This window comes from Sinocyclocheilus rhinocerous, unplaced genomic scaffold, assembly GCF_001515625.1.
Source record: "Sinocyclocheilus rhinocerous isolate Xijiao unplaced genomic scaffold, SAMN03320098_v1.1 scaffold289, whole genome shotgun sequence".
NCBI lineage: Eukaryota > Metazoa > Chordata > Actinopteri > Cypriniformes > Cyprinidae > Sinocyclocheilus > Sinocyclocheilus rhinocerous.
The window spans coordinates 555,970-581,110 of NW_015636845.1; the positions used below are offsets into that span (position 1 = coordinate 555,970).

At 35.6% G+C, this 25,141-nt stretch overlaps 1 protein-coding gene across 1 annotated transcript in view; it reads left to right on the forward strand.

Moving 5' to 3' along the window:
• LOC107748174 (neural cell adhesion molecule 2-like) overlaps nt 1–25,141 on the forward strand; it is a 69,812-nt gene that overhangs the window by 22,989 nt on the left and 21,682 nt on the right. Inside the window, exons 7-15 of the mRNA XM_016562876.1 lie at nt 2,842–2,959; nt 5,496–5,656; nt 9,008–9,153; nt 14,371–14,521; nt 16,576–16,763; nt 18,330–18,426; nt 20,998–21,171; nt 23,562–23,681; nt 23,852–23,973. Of these exons, the coding sequence (XP_016418362.1) occupies nt 2,842–2,959; nt 5,496–5,656; nt 9,008–9,153; nt 14,371–14,521; nt 16,576–16,763; nt 18,330–18,426; nt 20,998–21,171; nt 23,562–23,681; nt 23,852–23,973 (1,277 nt within the window). The remainder of the gene's footprint in view (nt 1–2,841; nt 2,960–5,495; nt 5,657–9,007; nt 9,154–14,370; nt 14,522–16,575; nt 16,764–18,329; nt 18,427–20,997; nt 21,172–23,561; nt 23,682–23,851; nt 23,974–25,141) is intronic.

The following is a 25,141-nucleotide window of genomic DNA, read 5'->3' on the forward strand; positions in this document are numbered from 1 at the left end:
GTTCCAAACCTATGACTGACTTTCCTTCTGAGAAAGAGAAGGGAAATCCTGAAGACTGTGTTGGTTGTTCTTTTTCATGCAGTTACTGTACAATGAAAGCACATTTTAACCTTACAAAATTATTGCAAAAAAATATTTTAAAAGTTGTTCATATTTATTCCAAATCATATGAAATGATAAAATAGAATTGTGGGTAAAAAAGTGTAACAAAGGGAGTCATGACGATGAAGTGGGGATCCAATTGCAGGCTTTATTAAAAGAGTGTAGGCAGGACAGGCAGGGTAAGAAACCAGCAAACAATCACATCCAAGGCACAGGCAAAAGAGTAATCCAACAAGACAGGCAATGGACAGGGCAGGCAGCAGTCAATAAAAAACAAGGTAACAGTCCAAGGATCAAAACACGAGAAAGGCAAAACTAGGAACATGGAAACTAGGAAACACGGAAGGGCTAAACATTCAATCACCAGCGAAGACGGAGAGTGTGTGTGCTATTCTTATAGTCCTACTAATGTGAGACAGCTGTGAACTGATGATGAGATCTGATGAGAGACAGGTGATGCACTTGATGAGTCCGGGCAAAGGATTATGGGAAATGGAGTCCTGAGTGAATGGCAAGGTAGAGAATTGAGTGCCATCTAGAGGAGCTCATGGGCATTCCAGCTGGAGATTGTGACAAAAAGACCAAATAGAAGTTGTTATTCACTGATGAGCTTTATCTTCAGTGGGTGAAGCTGTGACGGAATTAACTCAGTGAGTTGAACTCAAGAACCGTATCAGGCTCAATTGTTTTTGTGCATTCTTTGTTAAAAATTCAAAAGAATCATTTATCTGCAAATCATTCTTGATTCATGAATGAGGCAGTCACCATTGCTGTCTTTGGCGCATTGAGAAATTAATGAGCAATGTTTAATTTTGACTTCAATTTCTTTCTCAAATAAAGCTATCGTTTGACTTCAGAAGACTTATATAGTTGCCATATATGGTTGTCAAGTCATATGGGTCAGTTTTACTCTGATTTTAAGAGTCTTCAAAATTTTTCCTTTCGTGTTTTACAGAAGACAAAAGTCATACGGGTTTGGAACGGCATGATGAAGAGTTAACTATCCCTTTAAGTATGGAAAAAAAGTGCATTTGTATGATCAAATTCAGAGGAAAGATAAAAACCGACAAATCTGCAGTGCCCTGGGTGTGATCTTTGAGCTGTCCATTCACACAGACACCCTCATTACCAGCAGTTCAATTGTAGGACTGCCTCCGAGGTTAGAACTATTTAACCCTGGAGAGTGGACAAGGCTTGCTGAGCTGCTCTGGTGTGAGATTGAACCTCAGCCGTAATGATGATGGTCCCCATCACCTCCGCGGCTGTCATTTCATCAACAAAAAAAACACTTATTTGTGCTTTAAAGCTACCTTGCAGGAGTAATGCACGCCATTGATGCTCTGAAGACAAATGGCAAATGGCAAAACTATCGTGGCATTAATTTGAACTTGGCTGTCAGCAGTTTGGGTTTACCTAATGAATGACCCATAATGTGCAGAGGGAAAAGCAAATAGTGTGTGCGTTTATGATTTCTAATAGAGGATGAGAGGGATGTGTTAATATACTGCCAAGTCAGGCTGAAAGTGACCATGAATAAAACATCCATTTAATCTAATCTTTTTACCCCGGCGCACACTCCATTAAATTGTGTTATGTCTTTAAACCAGTCTCAACAACTCAAAATGATGCCTTTTTTCCAGACAGGATGGCTCCATCCATTCCCTAAACCAGAAAATTGCAAAAGGGAACAAAAATGCTGTATTTAAAAATCGGTGTAGGAAGTTTGCAGAAGAACATTGCTGCCTATTATTGAAACTATTTGAACGTCGTTCCATCTCAGGTGAATTATCTCATTCTAAAGGGCATGGTGGAATAATTTCTGAATGAGTCGAAATTGGGTTAGGAAATTACTTTATCACCTTCCAATTCTCTGCAGAAATGGAAATATAAAAATTCTCACTCAAATCATTGCACATTCCCATAATAGACCGTGCCAATGAAAATCGCTATCTGCCTGACCTTGGAGTTCACATATGGAGCTTTAATAGACACACACGCATATACTTTCAGCTGTAAACAGTCATTTACAAAGATAAGTCGTTTTTTCATGAATATCAACTCTTAAAAAAAAAAACTAATTATTTTGTGAGATTGTTAGTGGAAGTTTGTTTGAGGGCATCCAGGTTGACCTCTTGTTTGACCCCGAGGTCTTTCTCCATTGACCTTTCACTGTATAATTAAGTGGACTGCTTGGGATTTATTGATTTAGACACAGAGGTTGGCTGATGTATTTATTTATTATTTTTCTGGCTTGTGAGGAGGCATTTTGAGTGCGATCACGTTGTTGATGATCTGTATGCACTGGAGATGAAGGTGAGTGAATAAAGAGTTAGTTCTATCAACTGCTGTGCCTGTGTGTGTTGGAATATAAATGAAAACTCACTACATTACAGAATAATACAGCATGTGTGTTGTCATATACTCTAAAACTGGCAATTTTTTTAGCATGACCAGAATTTTGACAGAGAAATTTGAATCTTGGATCTCATGAAAACAGCATTTGAGCATTAATTTAGCTCAATGGGTGCCACATGCTGTCAACCAGCATTTCCCAGGAAGTGCGAACATGTTGATGGCTTTTGAATGAATGTCATTTGAATAAGTATTTGTTGAGACTAGAACATTTGAGAAATAACATGAAAACTTCCAAGAGATTTCACACTCAAAAATCAGAAATGACAAGTTAGCATAATTCAGAGGTGACAGAAACACCATATAATATTTTTATTTCTCAAACAGTTCCACCGGTCGTCTCTGTGCCGCAGCAGTCCTTTAACGCCACTGCAGACTATGGAGAATCTGTGACCTTCACCTGCCGGGCCTACGGCTCACCTGAACCTGATGTTACCTGGCACAGGTATGACAAACTAATCACCATCGCTGCAAAATCAGAGCATATGGATGGTTTATTTTCAATTATATAGAAATAAAACAAATAATATGCAGTGTAGATATCTAAAGGCAATTTTTGTGTATTTAATGCTTTTGTTTACTAAGATAATGAAGTGTTTTTGAATTACTTTTTGTATTTAAGTTTGATTATATAAATGAATCAGAAAATCTATTATTTAAATTTAATTTATATTTTATATTTATTTAATTTTATATGTATTTTTTTTTTTTTATTAAATAATAGTAAAATAAAAATGGTTGGTTTTCATCCTTAAAACATTTTGAGAACTTTATATAATTGTTTAACCACACCTTCTGATTGTCATTAAAAAAAAATACAAGAACAGATTTTTCCCCTTGGAAATCAAGAGTTTTGATGAGTTAAGGTGTCACGCATAAACTGAGGAGCAGGAACTGGGGAACAGGATCGAGGTAACGCAGCCAAGAAAGAGCTGTGATGACTGGGAATGGACATATTTATTCCATCCTTAATGTGTGGGCTTTGAGTGACAGCAGCCCAATGCGTTGATTGCAGGCTCTCAATCATTGCAATTACCTCTGGCTCGGATGAGAATGAGCGAGATGAAAGCGATCCCTGCCGAGCCTTCTCACACGTTGACCTTTAATGAATAAGCCTAACCAAACCACTCACTGATACACTGGGACATGACAAAAGCACCACTAATTAGATTGCGTCTGCTAAAACCTGATAGTTTCATTAAATTTTGCATGTGTGCTGGTGCCAAAAAAAGGACTGTAGAGGAAGTAAAGTCTATTCTGGTAAAAAATAATAATAATAATAAATAAAAAATAATGCTATAAATAAATGTATGTGATTATAGAGTTAAAGATCTAAATGTACTTGATGCTTCCTAACTGACCAAGTTTTTTAACAGTGAGCAACGTTGCAGGCATTCATTCACAAGTTTTTTTTAATTTACCTGGAAAACAAATAACATATTCCGTATACCACACTACAGTTCTCTGTGCACTAGAACATCTAGGCATAAAAACTGTTTTTTCCCCCATGCCATCTCCAGCTTAAACAGCTAACATATAAATCATTACCGGCGTTCTGTAATTCATTTTCGTAATTCATTCTACATCCTTAATTATTACCTCTTTCTCAAGTATTATGTAAATACATATGCATATCTCTTTATTTATACAGTTCTATATAGAGTAAATAAGGCACAAATCTGTACATAAATCTACTGTTCCAGATTCATACACATTATTTATTGTTAAGTTTTTACTATTTAAATGTATTTTTTTTTCTGTTCTCATGTCAGATATGTATGTATGTATGTATATATGCATGTATGTATGTATGTACCAGGAGCACCTTAAAAAAAAAACACAACAAATTCCTCGTGTGTTTGCACACACCTGGCGAATAAAGCTAATTCTGATTCTGATATGGAATATTTGTTACACTACATGAATATTTATGTAAAATTAACTAGTCACACATACATTTAACCCTTTTTAATGTTTAACATTTTAGGTTTGAAAAAAATTAAATTCAGATTAAAAATAATATAAAAATAAAATAAAGGAAAAGATGAAAGTGTATTTTTAAGTGTACTATAAAATAATTGTATTTTTATTTAATACTCACTTTTTATTTTAAAATATAATAGTATCATCACACTCTATTTATTATTTTGTTTATTTTATATAAAAATACAAAATAAATGAAGTGCAATAATATTATCATCAATATTATTAATTATTTTATTTTTATAGTTACATAATGAGTCACACTATGTGCAGTGTGAGCACCAAACCTAATATCCAGGTGCCCTCATGAGAACCAGACTGAAAAACGTATGTGCACCCCTGATAATAGAGTTAATTCCAATAAGGGACAACCTGGAGACTGGAAAGTTACTACAATCACAAGCCTGCTTTATTAGCATTGTGCCCTTGAGTCCTGCACTTGCTTGCACCAGTGAGATTTGTGTACAATTAGTGTCACTACAATTAGTGCGTTGTAATGTCCTCTGGCTGAGAAACATCTGCTCAATTTCAACAATTTTGTTGTAAGCAGCGACTGGAATGGAGCATCCGTCTGTTTGTGTCTCTCTGTTGACTCTGTCTGTATAGCCAGAGAAAGCATGATTTGATTCCCTTCTCCCCATTTCCTGTAGCCACACAGGTCTCTCTGCTTTAAATAGATTTCATTTCCGTTCATTCCTCTCCTAACATTATGACAGTCTGAAGCTGCGCTGTAATCTTTTCCAAAAATGTTTCATTATTCTGTCTCCACCTCGACGGCATGCCTAGATGGTATGTATATTGAATGTTACAGACTATATCTCCATGTATGATGAACAACCCATCACCTGGCATTTCTTTGCTTCCTACATTTGCATTATGTATAACATTTTTGATTGGCTGGTCAGGGAGATTTTCTTCTTGCGATATGAATAATACCACAGTGTTGGGAATTTAGGCTTTGTTCAACTGACACATGTTGTATATGTGTGCTTTGTCAGGAAGGGAGTGCAGCTCCAGGAATCGGAGAGGTATGTAATGAGAGCTCGAGGTACGACGCTCACAGTTCGAAACATTCAACAGGACGATGGGGGCTCCTACACCTGCAAAGCCTCTAACAAGGCAGGAGAAGTTGAGCATGAACTGTTTCTCAAGGTTTTTGGTGAGAACACCTTTTTTTACTGGGTTACATAACTCTTCATCCACTAAATAGGATGTTACCTGTCAAACTAAGTGCGTTTGTTGTCCTGTCAAATTATTGTTCAAATTTTGAAAGACCTAAAACCTTAACATAATTTTAAAATTAATCATCTCAAGCAACAGACTAGTATATAATGAGAGGAAAAGGCCAGAATTAGGTTCTAATTTTTCTTATTTTTTCCTTTTATTTATTTAATTTATTTTTTGCTCATCACTGTGGCACATCTCCCAGAAGTTGTTGTTGTGATGTAACGTGACCAACATGTACAAGGGCATGAATAAATCGTGTTAAATAGAACCGCATTGTTTACCATTTCACTGCATATTTTGCACTGGTGCTATTGTGTTTGTTGTTCCCTTTGAATTTTGTGTCATGTGGTGATAATTGTAGTTGTGGGTCATTGAGTATGTTTACATGTGCAGCAAAACCCTAAGTATGAAAAATCAACTCGTTAGCTCATGTGTTTACATTCTGAAATTGCTGGGGGGGTATATTTTTTAGTGTTAAAATATACACATACATTAAGAGCTACGAATTAAAACATTTACATGCAGAGTGAACATGGGGTGATAGGCACAGTTCTAAAAAATAAATAAGAAATAAAACAAAAATTGTAATATACACTACCGTTCATGTTACGGGGCTGACGAGACGTGCGGATCCATGTGCAAGCTTTATTTAAAGCAGAGAGGTCCGAGGGCGGAGGTTCTGCAGCGGATGCCGCCACCTCTGGAGGTTCTACAGCTGTACAATCTGGAAACAGGGAAAGTTCATTAGTGTTTTTCTTAATAGGACAGGTACAAAGTTCAGCAATGGTTCCTTCGACCGTGACATGACAGGAGTCGCACGGTAGAGTCGATGGTCTTTACACTCTTCGGTCTTCACACGACCGCAGCCGCAATCGCTTCCGCGGTAAACTAAGCTTCTTTTTAATTAGTTTAACAAAACTCAAATTGAATTCAGCTGGACACACTTTCCTGTTTATCCCAACAAATGGCCAAGCAAAGCGCACGACGCATCTGTAAGATCTATTTATTTTTTTATTTTACTGTTTATAAAAGAAAGCTCTTGTGCTCACCAAGGCCACATTTATTTTATTTAAAATATTGTAAAAACGTTAATATTGTGAAATCGTATTAATTTCTATTTTTATGTTTAAAAATGTAATTTATTCCTGTTATGGCCAAACTACATTTTCAGCAGCCATCAATCCAGTCTCTAATGTCACGTGATTCTTTAAAAACATTATAATGTGCTTGTTTGGTGCTCAAGAAAGTTTCTTAATATTATGTTGAAAATCATTGTGTTACTTTTTTTTAATGAATAGAAAGTGTTTTATCAATTTAATGTGTCTTAGTATAAATTTCTAAAATAAATCAAATAAAATACTGACCCCCTGAACTTGAATGGTAGTGTACATTTAAAATAAATGTAATGTATATTATTACAGAATTAACATTTAGTAAATAGATGTATATTTCTATACATCTATATCAACCTTTTATATTAATATCTCTTGATCTTATGGCTTACATGCCAGTGATGCCCCATTTGCGTGTCTTTCTGAACACTAGTTTAGGCTATAGTTGAATTAAGTAGATCGTATAATTGTCAGCATCCGTGGCTCCTGAGGAAAAAAAAAAACTTTCTATCTTCCTTAAGGCTAGTGCAACAGCAGGAACCCTGATGTTTTTGAAAGGTGATTGACAGCTACATCCCTGTGCTTCACTTTTCCAGTCCGGCCATGCGACATGCTTTTCTTCCATAAACAGATGGCCTAAATTGCATGAGAATGGGTGACATATTCTTTATGGGTAGGAATTTTGATTTCAATTGTCATGAAGCTGCCAACATTTTCAACGATTATTCAGATAGCACCTTGTCTGCTCATGTAAATGTATGGAGATTTATTCTGTAGTCATCAGAATCCTTTCCATGTGCAAGCAAATGGTATTCTTCAAAGCAACTCATTTAAATGAGCCTCCGTTATTGGATGAGAGTTTTGTTTTGCAAAGTATGGTGGGAATCCGAGTCGTAACTTTCCTTTATGACCCCTGACAGCTAACAGAGCGAGGGCTGCTAGGGTTTCCACTCAGCTAGGCACGCTTCTTCTGTGTTTCCTGCATGCTCATTAAACTAGTTTTTGGCTTCAATGAATGGCATCCCAAGGTTCTACAGCTGGATTGCCTCATCACGCTTTATCTCAGCGCTGTTGCTGTCTACTGATATGTTTGTGGGTTTTTCCCAGCTGTATTTTAGTAATCTTCTTAAATGATGATTATTGTTCAAAGTGTGAAATGAAACTCTTTGACATTGCATTTGCTGTCTATTGACAAATATGTTTTAAAAAGTTGTTAAAAAGTGGATTTTGGCATCTGTTTGCATGGATATGAACATGTAGTTCCTGAAGAACATCTAAATGCAAATCAGTCTTTATCATTAGGATTATGCTCATTTCTTAGATTAATTGATAGTTGATTTAATCCCTAATGTCAACATAGGAAGAGAAAGAGATTATGCTGATAAGATTTTTTCTCACTGTTCTGCTGTTCTCTTTTATTTATCTGCTATTATTGTGCGCCCTGCGGGAAAGCATTTTTTGATGTATATTTATCAGGTTAAACGCTGCGATGGTGTCACCTCTTTGCTTGAAGGCTGCCACTGTTGTACATCAGTTACCCTACTAATGAGCATTGCTACACAAGACAAGCCTTATCATAGATTTATGATGAGAATCTTAAGTATTCCTATGCCACACAACCCCTGCAGTTTACTAATGTGTATTTACCAGTGGGAGCCTGTTAGATTCAGATAGCAACAGATGTGTTGTGCTTGTCAATGTGCTGTGTCTTTTTCTGAACCTCAGACAGCAAAATGCTGACCTTTCTGCAATATTCTGTTGTTTTCTCTTCCAGCTGGGTGCCCATGAAAGATTTTTGATTGTCAGACCAGAATGATGTTGTTGACGCAAAGTTCAGTCTGATATTTACTGAATCGTTACCCAAGTGCAAATGTACTCTCAAAGAGAAATCTTTATTGAGTAGTAGTAGAATATATTTCAGTGTCCAGAGGAAAAAAATTTTTTTTTTGTTTGTATACATATTCTATAGATGACGCTCATAGAGACACATTCTGCATCTTTATTCTGAAATGAAAAGATGCTTACATCGCCGCTATTGCATTCTGCTGTGTGTAAAGGCAGTCAGTGATGGATATTATATGACTATTGTAATCTAAGCTTGAGTGTTTTTTCCAGTTCTGTATCTTTCTCTTTTGTCTTTGTCACATTCCTCTGTTGCCCCTCTCTTGCAGTCCAGCCCCACATTACTAAGCTAAGGAACGTGACGGCTGTGGAAGGCAGCGCTGCTATGATCTCCTGCAAGGCTGAAGGTGAACCTTTGCCTGAAATCTCATGGAGGAGAGCAAGTGATGGACACAGCTTTTCAGATGGAGATAAGGTATAATATTATTCTTAGAGTAAATAATGTTTTTTTTTTTTTTTTAATCTGTGCAAAAATTTTGGCACGGTAAGATGTGTTAATGTTTTTTGTGTTGTTTTTTTAAAAAGGTTATTTTTTGCACAAATAAATGCACAAAGGCTGCATTTATTTGATAATGTTGTGGAATATTATATTAAATAATATATAATATAATATAATATAATATATTAAATATTTTAAATATTATAAATATGATTAGAGTTATTTAAAATAACTCTTTTTTTTTAAAGATATTTTAATGTAATGGCAAAGCTGAATTTTCAGCAGCCATTACGCCGGATCCTTCAAAAATCAATCTAATATTCTGATTTCTTAATGTTATAAATCTTGAAAACTATGATGCACCTTTTTCAGGATTATTTGTTGAATAGAAAGTTCAAAAGGACAGCATTTATTTAAAATAAATTAGTTTTTGGTTTCGTCTTGTTTTGTTGTAATTTTACTGGCACTAAACTTTTGAATGGCAGTCTGTTGTCTTCATGTGATGAGAGTTAATGTGATGTTGTAATAAGTTTGGGACAGCAACAAGACATTTCTTTTTTTGAGCGTTACGAACATCATCTGTATTTTTTATAGTGTACCATAAACTACTTTAAAGAACACGTATACACTGGGAAAAAAAATCCCACTGAATTAAACATGAAATTAAGAAGTAGAAAGACTAAAATAGTACTTACTTGTCAAATGTACTCCAATAATCTTTGTTAGATTTACAACTTCAAAAAAATCTTTTCCACAATGTATTGTATTTGCAGGTTATTTCAACCGCCATTTCCTCTGTCACTAAACAGTGCAGCAATTTACCAGCACATTAACTGCCAGATATGTGTGACGTTCGGTCTTTGCTCACGCCCACTGTAATAGTCATGGACATTAGAGGATATAATAGACTAGCACGCAGAGACACAGCCCAGAGGCACGCTAAGTCTGTGTACCGGTTGAAGGGTGACGAAGGCTTTCTGTGCTCCAATAATGCTCTGCATTTCCTACCGGCATGCTCCGTGTCTGTGCTGAATGCGAATGCGGCCTGCAGAATGGCAAATGCGATTGCAGCGGCCAGGCGGGAAAGATGATGGGAACAGAAACTGTCAAAGATCATTAGAATTCTGTGAAAGGTGGGTTGTTGGCGTCAACAATAGAGGCAAACGGACCCTGACTCCAGGGAGGAACTATGAAAAGACTCCCCATCACAGTTAATCTAGCGAGAGCTGCTCGGATAGCAATTAGAATAGCCTGCATGGCTGGGAAATGAAAGAGGATTCATACAAAGAGGTGTAGGAGAGCAGCGACGCTTGCCGCCACTCAATATGAACAAAGTGAGTTTGATTTAAGCTGCTCTTTCAGAGGTGTGGGGATGTGGTGGTAAGGTAGGGGAGTTAGTCTGCTACAATTACACGGGGGCCGGGACTGAACCTGTGCTCTGAATTCAAAAGTTGCAAACAATTGATCTGGGAGCCTCTTCCCTCCCCTCCGTTTTACTCTGAACGGTTAAAGTAAGAGTTCAAAATGGACACCATTCACTGCTAGGAACGAATTGAATGGTAGAGCTGTGCGGAGAGAGATTTGACATTTGGCGCTTTAGCACAGTCTGTGGGGGCCAATTAACAGCCTAGAATAATGTGACTCACTTGATGTCTACATGCAGAAAAACCAAATTAAACATTTTGTGTATTAAAAATTTTGCTAAAACCAGTTTAATGTGTTTTTTTATGAGATTTATTTCTGGTCCAAGGTGATCTGAGCTGGTTTAGGTTGACTGCAGGACTGATCTATAAAAATGAATGCGCAATAATGTCTTCCTTTAAAACTTTGTATATTTACAGATACTCTACTGTTCAAAAGTTTGGGGTCAGTGAGATTTTAAAATGTTTCTGAAAACTGAATAACTGTTTTCTTTTCTAAAGTATTTTAAAGTGAAATTTATTCCTCTGATAGCAACGCTGAATTTTCAGCAGCCATTACTACAGTCTTCAGTGTCACATGATCCTTCAGAAATCAGAAATATGCTGATTTGGTGCTCAAGATTCATTTCTTTTTATTATGTTATTACAATGTTTACAATGTTATTACAATGTCTTATTACAACATTGAAACCAGTTTTCAATATTTTTGTGGAAACGGTTTTTTTATTTTTATTATTATTTTTTTTTTTTAAGGATTCTGCCATGAATAGGAAGTTCAAAAGAACAGCATTTATTTGAAATAATTTTGTAACAATGTAAAAGTCTTTACTGTCACTTTTTTTTTTATATGCATCTTTGCGGAGTAAAAGTATTCATTTTTCTTAATTTCATCTTACTGACCCCAAACGTTCGAACTGTAGTGTATTTTATATAAATATGTAGATGTATTTGTTTTATTGACTGGGCCACTGAAAAAAGCCCTGGTGGTGCCTAAGGCCAGTCTATCCTTGATCCGGTGGTGGGTCTTGTTTTGTTGTTTGCGGCGGACTGCTTTGAACCAGCAAGAAACAACTACCATGTTCCAAAAACCAGCTTTCCAGTCTAAAAAAAAAATAGTTTGCTTAAAAATTGTTTTTGTTTGTTCCATGGATCACAAAAGGTAGATTTCTAAAGAACATCCTGGGATACTCTTTTCAATATAATAAAAGTAAATGAGGAGTGAGGTTGACAGATGAAAAAAGCACCATAAATGTATCGCAAAAGTAGTGCAAATGACTGGTCTTCTGATACAGTTTGATAGATTACGGTGACAAATAGACTCAGATTTAATTTATTCACTGGAAATCTTGGCATCTAGCCATTTCTCCGTGGTGTTTTCATGATAAAATGGTGAGTTTGGCAAGTTTATGAAAAAAAGTAGTGTCTGGTTCAAGAATCATTCATTTGAATCAGGTCTTTTTAATTAATTGGTCTGAATGATTTGTTCACAAATCAAACTCACCCAGTCTTTAAGTTCAACCCGTGACTTATTGATCTGGTGTCAGTGAATACTGACTTAAATTTTTCTGTTTCTCACACAGAGCTATTGCATGGCTTCAAAAGACTTGAAATATGATGCACAAATCATATGGGTTGCTTTTATGATACTTTTATATTATGCTTTTCCATCTTTTTTGAAGCTTGAAAGCCTTTCATTGTAATTGCATAGAAAGTCAGTGTTCCAAATTTCTTCTTTTGTGTTCCACAGAAGAAAGAAAGTCATACGGGTTTGGAACGACAGAATTTTCATTTTTGGAGGATGCATTATCGCTTTAAGCTGGTGTGACCTGTTTCTTTCAGCAGGGAGCGGCAGGGAAATGGCTCTGGCTGCTGTGATGCATGTGTCAGCGTGAGCGTGGAGATTAGTGACTGACTGAGGGCAATTTTGGTCAGCTCGGATGATGAGCGGGGTGTTGAGACAGGAAGACAGGCCTCAAAACTGTCATCATGCACTGCCTCTTGTTAACCACACTACTGCTCACTCTCACTAATCAAAACTGACACCGCCACACATCCCTCTACTGCTTATTATGCACTGAACGCTTCAGAGGACAGTGGGAAAAACTGAAGAGTTGATTTACATCAGAGCAGTGTTGTGGTCTGCGAAACAAAGGTCTGTGTGATGTCTCCTTGACTTGTTTGCTTTTAAGATGGTTAAACAGTCTGAGATCCACGTTTGTAAGGGTCTCAGACTGTTTGTAGTTCTTTAGGGACCGACAGTGTACTCAGTGATGATAATCTATTTTGGGGAATATGCTGTTTCTTGTCCTCTCATTGATTTACATTTGTTTTGCCAGTGATTCAAAAAAGCCTGATGTATTTGAAGCTGTAGTAAAATGGAGGGTTAGTGTTTTACATAACAGTTTCCACACAAAGGGACATTTCTGTTCATTTTAGAAGACGTTGGCTGTAGCATGATGCTTAGCTAGCATTGCAATACTCGAAGCATAAAAATACTACTATCTTTCAAACATTTGGGCTCGGAATGATTTTTCTAATAAAATATTTTTTTAATGAAAAAAGTCTCTTACACTCACCAAGGATTCATTTTTTAAAATAAACAGACAGTAAAAACAGTAATATTGTGAAATATTACTTTTTAAAAATATGCATTTTCAAATATATCGAAAATAGAAAGCAGTTATTTATTCCTGTAATGGCAGAGCTGATTTTTCAACATCCATTACTCCAGTCTTTAGTGTCACATGATCTTCAGAAATCTTTCTGATATGCCAAAATTGTGCTCAGGAAAATCATTTGTTATTATCAGTAGTTGCGCTACTTAATATCTTTGTGAAAATCACAATGCATTATTTTCAGGATTGATGAATACAATGCATTTATTTGAAACATATTTGAATATTTGAATCCTTGCTGAATAAAATCATTCATTTCTTTCTTACTTTCAAAAAACAACAACTTTTTAACAGTAACCATCTTGGGTTGATTTTCTATGCTCTTAGCTTGGGATTGCAATTTCATGCTGCTTTAGAATTTGTCTACTAGAAGGTATCTTTGAAGGCGGCATAATTACGCTTCCCACCTTTTGGAACATCCTTGGTAGCATACTTATCATGCCTTAAAATCCTGCATAGATAGGCTGCTTGCTTTGGCACAGAGCCTGTATGCACAATATCACCTACGGTTATGCTAATCAACTATACTACATCTACTATTCTTTGGCTGCATTGGTGCCTTGTATCACAATACTGTTGTCGCTATTTTATACAGGCATATAGGCTATATAACACCTCTTATGTGTAACACCGGTTTTCTCATAATATCCCTTAATTGTGTCTTATAGCTTTGTTCTTTATTTAGAGGGAGTAATGGGATCAGGACATGATGCAGTACTAACACGAATATGCGTCCCTATGGAAGAACTACGTTTGAGTTTAACTTGTTAAGAATTACCACTGTTGAACATTTGTACTCCCAAAGCCACAAGTCGGACAACAGTGTGTGTGAAGTTAGAAATGGTTCTATACTCATTTACCATGAGAAATGTGAGGGAAAAGCAGATGAATCACCTGAGGTGTGTTAAAAGCCTCTCTGCACCCTTCCCTCCCATGAATCCTCTAAAACTCTGTGGTTTGGATCTGTCCTTGTGAATGCCTTAATCCCCAAATCTTGCTGTTACACGATTTTATACTTAATCCTACAACCTTGACTCTCTGATTATCGGGTTTATCTGTTTTTCAAATATGTGAAGCGTGTGATGTTTTTTTTTCAGAGTCCAGACGGCCGTGTGGAGGTGCGAGGCCGTTATGGCGAATCCATGCTGACTATTGTTGGAGTCAAGCTATCTGACTGGGGACGCTTTGACTGTGAGGCTCTCAGCAGGATCGGTGGACATCAGAAGAGCATGTTCCTGGATATTGAGTGTGAGTGGTCTGAATTGGTCACACTTTGCAGTAAACTGAATTGGGATTTGAATTTAAGTGTCAGGAAAGGGAAAATTCAAGAATTGCATTTCATAAAAGAATAATCATTAAATTGAACTAATTAAGCATATGTGACCTTGGACCACAAAACCAGTCTTAAGTCGCTGGGGTATGTTTGTACCAATAGCCAACAATACATTTGTATGGGTCAAAATTATTGATTTTTCTTTTATGCCAAAAATCATTAGGATATTAAGTAAAGATCATGTTCAATAAAGATATTTTGTAAATTTCCTACCGTAAATATATCAAAACTTCGTTTCATTTTTTATTAGTAATATGCATTGCTAAGAATTTCATTTGGAGAACTTTATAGGCCATTTTCTCAATATTTAGATTTTTTGCACCCTCAGATTACAGATATTCAAATAGTTGTATCTCGGCCAGATATTGTCCTATCCTAACAAACCATACGTCAATGGAAAACTTATTTATTTAATAAAAAATTTAGCCTTATGACTGGTTTTGTGGTCCAGGGTCACATATTTATTCACTTAAAGGTTAGTTGGTTATTTATTTAAAATTGGAACTATTTTTCTAAACAACGTTCAATACTGTCAAGATTGTATTACAGTTTTGCTAAGATTTTAACACACTACCATAATATGTCCACCACATTCTTTTCAGATAATTTTATAATTATAAATATGACATTCTTCATTTTGAAGAAATTGTACCTTGACAAATGTTTTCAAAACTTTAAACATGGAGGTGAGTGTAGAGTTGTACCCTTCTTTATAATATTATTATATTAAATAGGGCCCTATGAAATCTGTTGTATTTATTTTTTTTCCAAATTCCGTTTTTTTCTGTTTAAATTTTTCTGGTTTCCGTTTTTTCCATTTACATTTTTTTAGACTCTGTTTTAATGGTTAAATTAAATTGTATTCATCAAAAAGCGTGTCTCATTAATCAAAATCATGAAATGTCTTGAAATCAGGAAACAGCAATTTCTTAAAAGTTTAACAAAAATTACATAAGGTCCTGCTAAATAATAAATAAAAAAATTTATTATTCTGGTAAATTATTTTTCTGGTAAATATTCCTTTAAAAAAATAATGCTTTAATAATAATTTTCCATCACAGAAATCATAGGGCCCTATATATATATATAAATCATTTCATTTAAATTAATTTAATATTTTACTGTTGTCTATATTTAACGTTTTAAATTTTTATTAAATATATATTTTTATTTTTGTTTAACATTTATTGGTGATCTATACTCAAAATGATATGTATAATAATAATAATAACAACAAAATTACAATTGTGTTTAATTTGAATTCTTCTTCCCGAAATTCAAATTCAAATTACAGTTCTGTATCCTGTATCCTTAGAATCAGTAGCAGCAGCAGGGTAGATATATATCTCATTATGGGGTGCAGTGGAACGGACCATCTAGCAGGGTTGCTAATATACCCATTCATTCAGTCTCAATCCGTCACCGATGTGACACTGTGGGCTGCATCAATCTCTTTAATGGAAAAAATGGGTGTGATTGTGTGTGTGCTGTTTCTGTGTGTCTGTGTACTGTATGTGTGTGTCTGCCAGTGTGTGTGTGTGTGGGGGTGTACGACTGAGAAATCACATATAATGCAGCATTTCCCAATACCACAGTACTCTCTGTCCCACACCCTCTGCCTCATTGCATCTCTCTGACATACTGCCAAATGAAATCTTCCTCCACCCACTGCATTGTGGGAGAAGAGGGGGTTTGAGGTTTTGCAGGTTGTTTTGAATAATTAGAGGCAACCGGCGAGAAGTGGCCATGCTTCAGTTTCAGTTTGATTAGGAGCCCATTTTACCCGGGTGAAAGAGAACTCCATGATAAAGCGTTTGGTTAACGCGTATGTGGAAGCTCCTACCTGCCTGGTACATGCTAGATTTTAATTTAGACTTCGGGCAGCTAATCTTGAATGAGTTTTTGATGGATGACTGTTAGAAGAGCTTGGCGTGCCATTACTGAGCACTCCTTTACCGTTCTTTCACAGATGCACCAAAGTTCCAGACCAACCACACTATATTTTTCTCGTGGGAAGGAAACCCGGTCAACATTAGCTGTGATGTTATGTCTAACCCTCCGGCCACAATGCTGTGGAGACGGGAAAAGTTGACCATCCCTAGTGAGGGTGCTGGAAACATGCGTGTACACAGTGCCCCTGGCAGATCTCTCCTCGAGGTACAGTAATCCACCCACTGCTGTTTCCAGTTTTTAATTTTTTTTTTATTCCTATTGGATTTTTACGTCTTTGCTCATCTAGATAAGAGAGCCAGGAGAGTTAGACATTAATGATATCCAGGCCTTAGCCCACTGGTGGCATTCAAGTAGTTAGGAGTCATTTTAAAATTAAATGTATTTATTACATTGCTGTTTGTTACATTTTAATTATTAAAATTGTAAAATTATTTATTTATCATTGGAAATATTTTTCTAAACAAAATGCAATAATGTCTTAACAGCAATGAATTTCATTTATAAATTTTATTACATACTTCAGTACACCACCATAAGATGTTCACCACATTGTTTTCAGTAAAAATATTATGTATAAATATATTTATAGGAATATTAAATGCAGTTTTAGTTATTATATTTTTTAAAAATCCATTTAATTTACTTTAATTTTAATTTAATGATTTTCTTATTAATCTGCTGTCAATGCGGCCTTCAGATTTGTTTAAAAAGCTAAAAAAACAATCTGAATAAAAGATACTGAAAAGATACCATTTAAATAAGATACAATTAAATATTTAAAATAAGTAAATATTATTGTATAAAAAATATAAATGAATAAAACTATCTGCGGTATTATAAAACCATTTTGTACAGTATGTACAGGTTACAGGTGGCTGATCATGATAATTCTAAACTTTTGTTTAAGGACACACTGTAAAAAATCAAAAGTTGAGAAAACTTAAAAGTTTAAGGCAACCAGCTTCAGCAGACTTTTGAGTTTTCTCAACTTCTTGTTTTCAGTTTATACAATAAAAAGTTGAGAAAACTCAAAGATCTCCTACAAAAACAAGTTGAGAAAACTCAAAAATCTGCTAAAGCTGGTTACCTTAAACCTTTAAGTTTTCTCAACTTTTGGTTTTTTACACTTTTTTTTTTTTGTACTTTTGAACAACAAACAGTTTTGGTGCTGGGTTGGGTTGGCACTAGATTCTGATGCAAAATCTGTGAAAATCTTTTGCTAAAACATACAGGTGTAGTGAGCTAGTCAGATGTGGAAATTAATTATTGTCAGCAGAGCAGGGTTTTTATCGATAACTAAATCTAAAAATAAAAATAAAACCATAAAAAAACAGTTACTTTATATAAACATTAACTGAAATAAAATCTATACAGTATATAAAAAAAACTTGAGCTTATTCAATTTCAGCCCGTTTTCTTTAAAGTAATCCCTTTCGTTTAAAGTACTGTTTAACTGTGCTAAAATGTAAAAATATTAACAAGAACTATAATAGTATATCAGTGATACAGATCACACTGGGCAGAGAAGATTATTTATAGTGGTACAAGCAGATTTGCCCTTTTTTTGTAAACTCATCTGAACTAGACAAGACTCAACAACACTTGGTTTCTCTGGAAACAGATGTGTCCTCTGCAGTTATGTTTACTAACCAAGATTAGTGTCAAATGAACAACATAACAACAATAACTGACATTAGATGTGTAACAAGACAAGCACGTGCAGCAAGAAAAATGTATGCATGATCACACTAACACAACCTTGGTCCTCAGGTTACCCCGATGTCAGACAGAGATTTTGGCCGTTACAACTGTACAGCCAGAAACAACATTGGGATGCGCTTTCAGGAGTTCATCCTAGCACAAGCAGGTGCGTGTTTACCACAGGTTCAACTAATCCATATGATTAATGCATCTGTCAGTATATAGCTCTGGGAAAAAGGTGAAGGTTTTAAAGGTGTTTGTTAACATACTTTCTTTTATTCCAGTTTAACATGTAGAGACAAAAATATGGGTCATTCGTAGAAACTCCGGAGGACTGTCAACACTGTGGCACAAGTTAAGATTTCACTATGATGTCACTAGGTGAAGTGTGTAATTTCTGTGACTTTAATTAAGCAAAATTGAAAAAAGAGTTTCAGATTCAAACAGGATCCTCAAATGCTCACCATGCTTTTAGCATCTGCCATTATTTGAAAATAGAGGTAATTCCAAGCTTACTATTGAGAAAGTTAACCGTTAGTATTGCTATTCGTCTTGATGGCAGTTGCTCGACCTGTAGAAGATGCCAGCTAGTGACAAACACTTTTAAGAGCTCAAATTGATCACTGTAATAAAATAAATGAATTATGATTTGAATGTTGCTTGCAAAAAAATTTTTTTGATTAAATAGAACAGATGACTGCTTTTGAATGGCCGTCAATGGAAACACAGCCTTTTTTGGGCCCAGGTAGTGTTATTTACATGCTGATCATCCAAACTGTGACCCCCTGGGGTCTAAAATGTCAATTTCCAGTTCAACCAATGGCATGAATTTGGGACGGAACTATCTGTTTGCCTGAGTATTGACAAATGGAGTGTTAGGAGCTTTCAGCAAACCATCATTATTTCAGTTCCACTTGGTGTCGCTGAAATTACACACTTCACCTTTAAGGCTTAAACGGACTTTAGGTACATTAACAGTCCCAACCAGTCCCGCTCTTGTCAACGTCTGTCCACATATATCTAATCTCCTCACAGAGCTCCTTGGCAGATAATAATGACTTTTGTATCAGGCTGAACATCAGGTGAAAACATGTTTAGATTTCAAACAGCTGGCAATAATGTTTTTACTCGAGCTTATGGCAGTAGACTTCAAATATAATGCAGATCGCTCTGACAGATTGTTGTCCACTATATTGTTTGCATCTTGAAGTGTACAACTTAATAAAAACGCATGTATATGTGTGTATGTGCTTGTCTTAGTTGTATCCTCTTATATATCTCATACTAGCAAACAGGCAAAGGTGGAAGTGGATTCTGTGGCACAACTTCTCTTTTCTGTCCATCTTAGCGTCTTCTTCCATATGTCTCACTCAGTCCTGCTGTCTTTCTCACTGCCACTTCCTCTCCATGATCCTCTATTACACACACAAATTTGTTTCTTTCTATCTTCCTGCTGCCTCTCCCTGTTTCATTTACTATTTCTCTCTCCACCGGCGGTCTCGGCTCTCCCACTCTCAGATGCTGTTATTCAGAGCAGTTTGTGCATTCTGGCTTGGCAAGGCAAAAGAAAAAAACATGAAAACCAAGCATGAAAAATGGCTACGAATTATAAAACTATTCCATGCCACCTATTGTAAAGGACATGCATGAGAGGTTCAGGCAGGGTACAACATGTTTTTGTATCAGATTGGCAACATGACGATTTGTGTTACCTGATGACTATGAGTTAATTTTGGTGCTTCTGTTATGATTAAGCCTGCACTGAATCTACTTCTGAAGAAACACAGTTCAAACAGATGTCATTCATAAAACTGTATGTATTCCACGCATGTAGTGCTTTAGTTTATCAGATTTTAGCTAGTTTGATAAAGTTTTCATCTCTCAGTAATAGTGTATTGCTCTACGTTTTACACATTTTATCCTGTTTAAAACCATTATGTGGATGGATTTAAGCTTGTTTCACACAATCGGCTGAAAATATAAATATAATGCGTAATATCATTGCGCCTGCTGCACCCATGGTACGGCAGCAAAGTTCCTTGATTATTACGCCGGAATGAGAGTATAGTTCCTAGCCATATCGGCCTAAAAAATCGCAACTTTTCATTTTCCGTCGGTCTTAGTACACGATGTAACTACAGAAGAGTCAAGTTTTAAATAGGAAAAATATAGAAACTCTTTGGTCATTTTTGAGCGAGATGCTAACAGTCTAATCAGATTCAATGATCTATGCTAAGCTACAACTAAACGTGCTACCGCCAGACCCGGAGATCAGCTGAATGGATTCGAAAACGGTAAAACTCAACAGTTTAACTCTAGGGGAGTTGGAAAATTAGCCTAATTTCAAAAATAGTGGAGTGTTCCTTTAAGCTGTAAGAATACCCTTTAGTTATATTTAAACCACTGTAACATGTTCTGTTTTGGCTTAATTCTCTTCTATGATTTCATTAGATTTTTTATTCTCTTTACTTAACTTTCAACCTTCATTGACATTTAAGATGGTAAGACAGGAGTACAGTGCAGTCATTTCTAGCTGACTGTGTTTGTGGACTGAAAAGTCTCATGCTGAGAGAGCTTGGGTTGTAAGGCCCTGAAAGCATCTCTATAACAGTGTTTTCAACCCCACAGAAAAACACACAACCAGATCCTTTGATACTCTCAGAAACTGTGGCCTCTGCACATAAATGGAGTCGTTTGTTAGTCTCTCTTCCCCTGACCCATAATTTCTCTGTCACAGATGTTCCCTCAAACCCTTACTCTGTTCGGCTGAGCTCTGTGGCACAGCGCGTGGCCACAGTTACCTTCACAAAGCCAGACTCTCATGGCGGCGTACCCATCAGTCACTACCTGGTCAAATACAAAGACATCAGCTCACAGGACTGGAAGGATGTGAAATCACAGGGGACGCAGAGTAAGTACAAAGGTTGTCCACTGCTGGGTTTTATCAATGCCTGTGTTAAACCACCAAACAAAGCAGTAATTTCCACTTACTGCTGATTAGGTCTCTCTTTTCATGAAAGAAAGAAAATAAATACTTGCATTCCACAAGGATGCAATAAACTGATCAAAACTGACAGTACAAAAGATTTCTATTTAAAATAAATGCTGTTCTTTTGAACTTTCTGAAATCCTGTAAAAACATTTGAATCCTGAAATCCCATCATGGTTTCCACAAAAATATTAAGCAACACAATTGTTTTTAACATTGATTATAATAAGAAATGTTTCTTTAACACCAAATCAGCATATTAAAATGATTTCTGACGGAGCAATTGACACTGAAGACTGACGTTATGGCTGCTGAATATTCAGATTTACCGTCACAGAATAAATTATATTTTAAATATATTAAAATAGACAATAGTTATTTTAAGTTGTAATAATATTTCACAATTGTACTGTTTTTGTAAATGAAGCCTTGGTGAGCATGAGAGACTCAAAAACATAAATATTTTACCCACCGAAAACTTTTGAATGGTAGTCTTGTTTGAAGAGGAAATTAAGGAATCACTCAAAATCAATGTTGCTGACGTGTTCAAAGCAGTTGATTACTAAATATTTAATATGTTGTAATAACTTAAAAATATCTTAAAGTATTTAAAAACATGTATAGTCTTGATTTCTTATTTTCATTGAAATGTAAAGAAATATTTCACCCAAAAATGAAATATATGACTTGCTTTCTTCCATATAAATTTTTACCAAGATTAATTTTTGAAGAGTATCATTTCCACTGTCTTCCATATAATGAAAGTAAAAGGGCATTTGGGCTCTCAAACTACAAAATGAAAGAAAACACCATAAATATATGAAAAAAGTAGTCCATACAACTTCTAAGTGACTACGTTTACATGGACATCAGTAATCTAATTATTTACCTTATTCTGAATAAGACAATATTATGATTAAGGTGTTTAAGTTGCTTTATGAATATTCCTTTCATGTTCCCGTTTTACATGTCATAGTACATAGATCGATTATAATGGCACGTCATTATGTCACCAAGTGACGCCATCCGACGTCCCCTCTAGAATTTCACATATAAACATATAGTTCGTGTTCGTTATGATGCCATTTACAGTTTTGGATGTTTCATTTTTAATTTACTGAAAGCTTCAAGTGCAGTTAATTATTTCTCATGCTATACATGCAAACAGACAACAGCGGTGTTGAAGCCATGCTGTTTTGTTTGCCGTCAACAAACAAACATCAATCGCCGGTTGAACACTGCCGTGTGTATCCTGTCACAAAATGCGGCGAAAAATCCTACACGACAGTAATATGATTAAGGTGTGTACATGTCTATACTGCACTTCCATAATGTGACTAAAATGGGAATACTCCACGTCTTAATTCGATTTCTGTTTACTTCAATTATGACTTTAGCCGGATTAATGTAATCAAAAATCTCTGTTTACATAGTAGATTCTTAATCAGAGTATTGTCTTAATCGTGTTAAAAATCTGATTATTGTTGTCCATTAGGGATGTAACGATTCACTCGAAAAGAAAAAATACCATCTAAACTTTTCTAAAGACAGTAAGTTCCCCTCAGACATACATTCATATAAACTCCTACACCTAAATGAATCGCGATTTGTTTTGCATCTCAACCGATTTGAATTGTCACATGTTTGAATCGATTTTCAACCGGCCTTCGCGGTTAATCGTTACATCCCTATGTCCATGTAAACGTACTCAGTGTTCTGAGGTCACATGGATGTGTGACAAGTTTCTTCTCCACTGTATATCCCAAATCAAATATGGTGCCTTTGACAGCAGTGCCATTTGTAGTTCATTTCGAATCTTAGGCAGGAGCATAGCACAAAAAAATGACTTTCATTATACTTTTATGCTGATTTTTATCAGCTTGACTTCAACTTGAATCCTTCATTCTCACTACATTCACACACAAAACACTTTACTTCAAAAAGAATTGCCCAAAATTTCAGTTCATACTGGCTTCAAGGGCCAAACTAGAAGAGTGAGAAGAGCTGTGGGAGATACAACTCCAGTCCAACTTGAACTTACAGTGCTTAAATTGATTTTTCTTTACTTACAACACAAAGATGGGTCTGCAGGAACTTTAAAAAAACATTCAATAATCATATTAGATAAGGCTGCTTCAAGGACTCATGAACTACATATTCCTGAAAAGGCCTGTTTTCCAAGAGCATGACTGGAGAAAGCAACTATTTGAAACCATGTACATGATTTAGGAGACCAGTTGGGACTTAGTATGTTCGTTACAATCATTTAGATCTCTCTCTGTCTTTTATCATTCTCTCTTTTTTTTCTACAGCAGTCGTGTTGCTCACTAACCTTGAGCCCAACACGACCTACGAGGTGAGAGTAGCCGCGGTGAACGGAAAAGGTCAAGGGGAGTTCAGCCGCACAGAGAGCTTTCAAACTCTGCCCATACGTGAGTGCCCTCTGCTTTGACACTTAAATGCTGTAGGTTGCCAAAAACAACCTTTAGCCGTTACACTATTGCAGTAGTATGTTGCTGCTAACCATTGAGTTAATTTGTAACCAGTTATGAATATGAATGTGGACCATTCATACATTATTTTGTCTTTGTTCGATATTCAGGAGAGCCCAGTCCCCCTTCGGTTCAGGGTCAGCGAGGTGTGGGGAAGGCATACAGACTGGGTCTGGTCAAGCAGGATGATGGAGGAATGCCCATCCTGGAGTATATTGTCAAATACAAAACAGTAAGTGAGCTGAGCTACACTACCATTCAAAAGACTGAGTATGAGAAGAAATGAATAAGAAATGAATACTATTATTCAGCAAGACATTGTTTCAAATGAATGCTGTTCTTTTCATCAAAGAATCCTGAAAAAAAAAATGTATCACAGTTTCCAGAAAATTATTAAACAGCACAACACTTTTCAACACTGATAATAAATTTGAAATTATTCTTGAGCACCAAATATGATTAGACTATATAGAATGTAGAATATTGGAATGATTTCTGAAGCATTGTGTAACACTGAAGACTGGAGTAATAAATAAATAAAATAAATGTGTATTTATTAAAATATAAAAGTTATTTAAAACTGTAATAATTTAATCACAATATTACTGTTTTTACTGTATTATTGATTTTAAAAATCAATTTTAAAGAGAGCCTTGGAGAGCACAAGAGACTTTAATGTTTAATGACCCCTTTTGAACAAAACTAATTGTGCTTGTTTTTAGTTTAATAATTAATTATTTAATTATTCATTTTTCTGAAAAATATTGAAAAGTATCAGAAATGTGAAGTGAATGTGGTCAGAATTATACTTTTATGCCAATAATATTATAGATATTAGTCTTTAAAAAAATCTTATTTAAAAATAAATGAATAAAATTAAATTAAAGCCATCGCAGCTCTACAATGAGCCAGCTGTCAAATTGATCCAAATATATAACAAAGGCATTACAGTATCCTCTAAAACAAAACATACCCAGCATGACTTTTTTGTTATGCATGGATGAACTAAGTTTGTTGTGAGAATGTGATTACTGAACATTATCCCTTTACAAATTGATATATTCATGACTTTAACTTGTTGGGGGGGGATTGGTTGTGTTTAGCAGAACATTATTTTACAAATTGAAGTGTACTTGGCCATTAACTAGCTGGAGAAAAGCAGCACTAAACGGGATCCTGTGTTTTTTTTTGTTTGTGAGTGTAGAGTGTGAGACTGAGCTGGAATGCAGAGGGTGTTATTCCAGTAAAGACTTAGAGACGAGTGGGTGATGGTTTCAATAATGAGCAGTGAAAAACATCTCTTTGTTTGAGACCATGCCCCTTGTTTATGCACCAGCACGCACAGCAGTATGGATAAAAACATGCTTCACTAATTCTTGCACAAGATATTTTGCTGTATT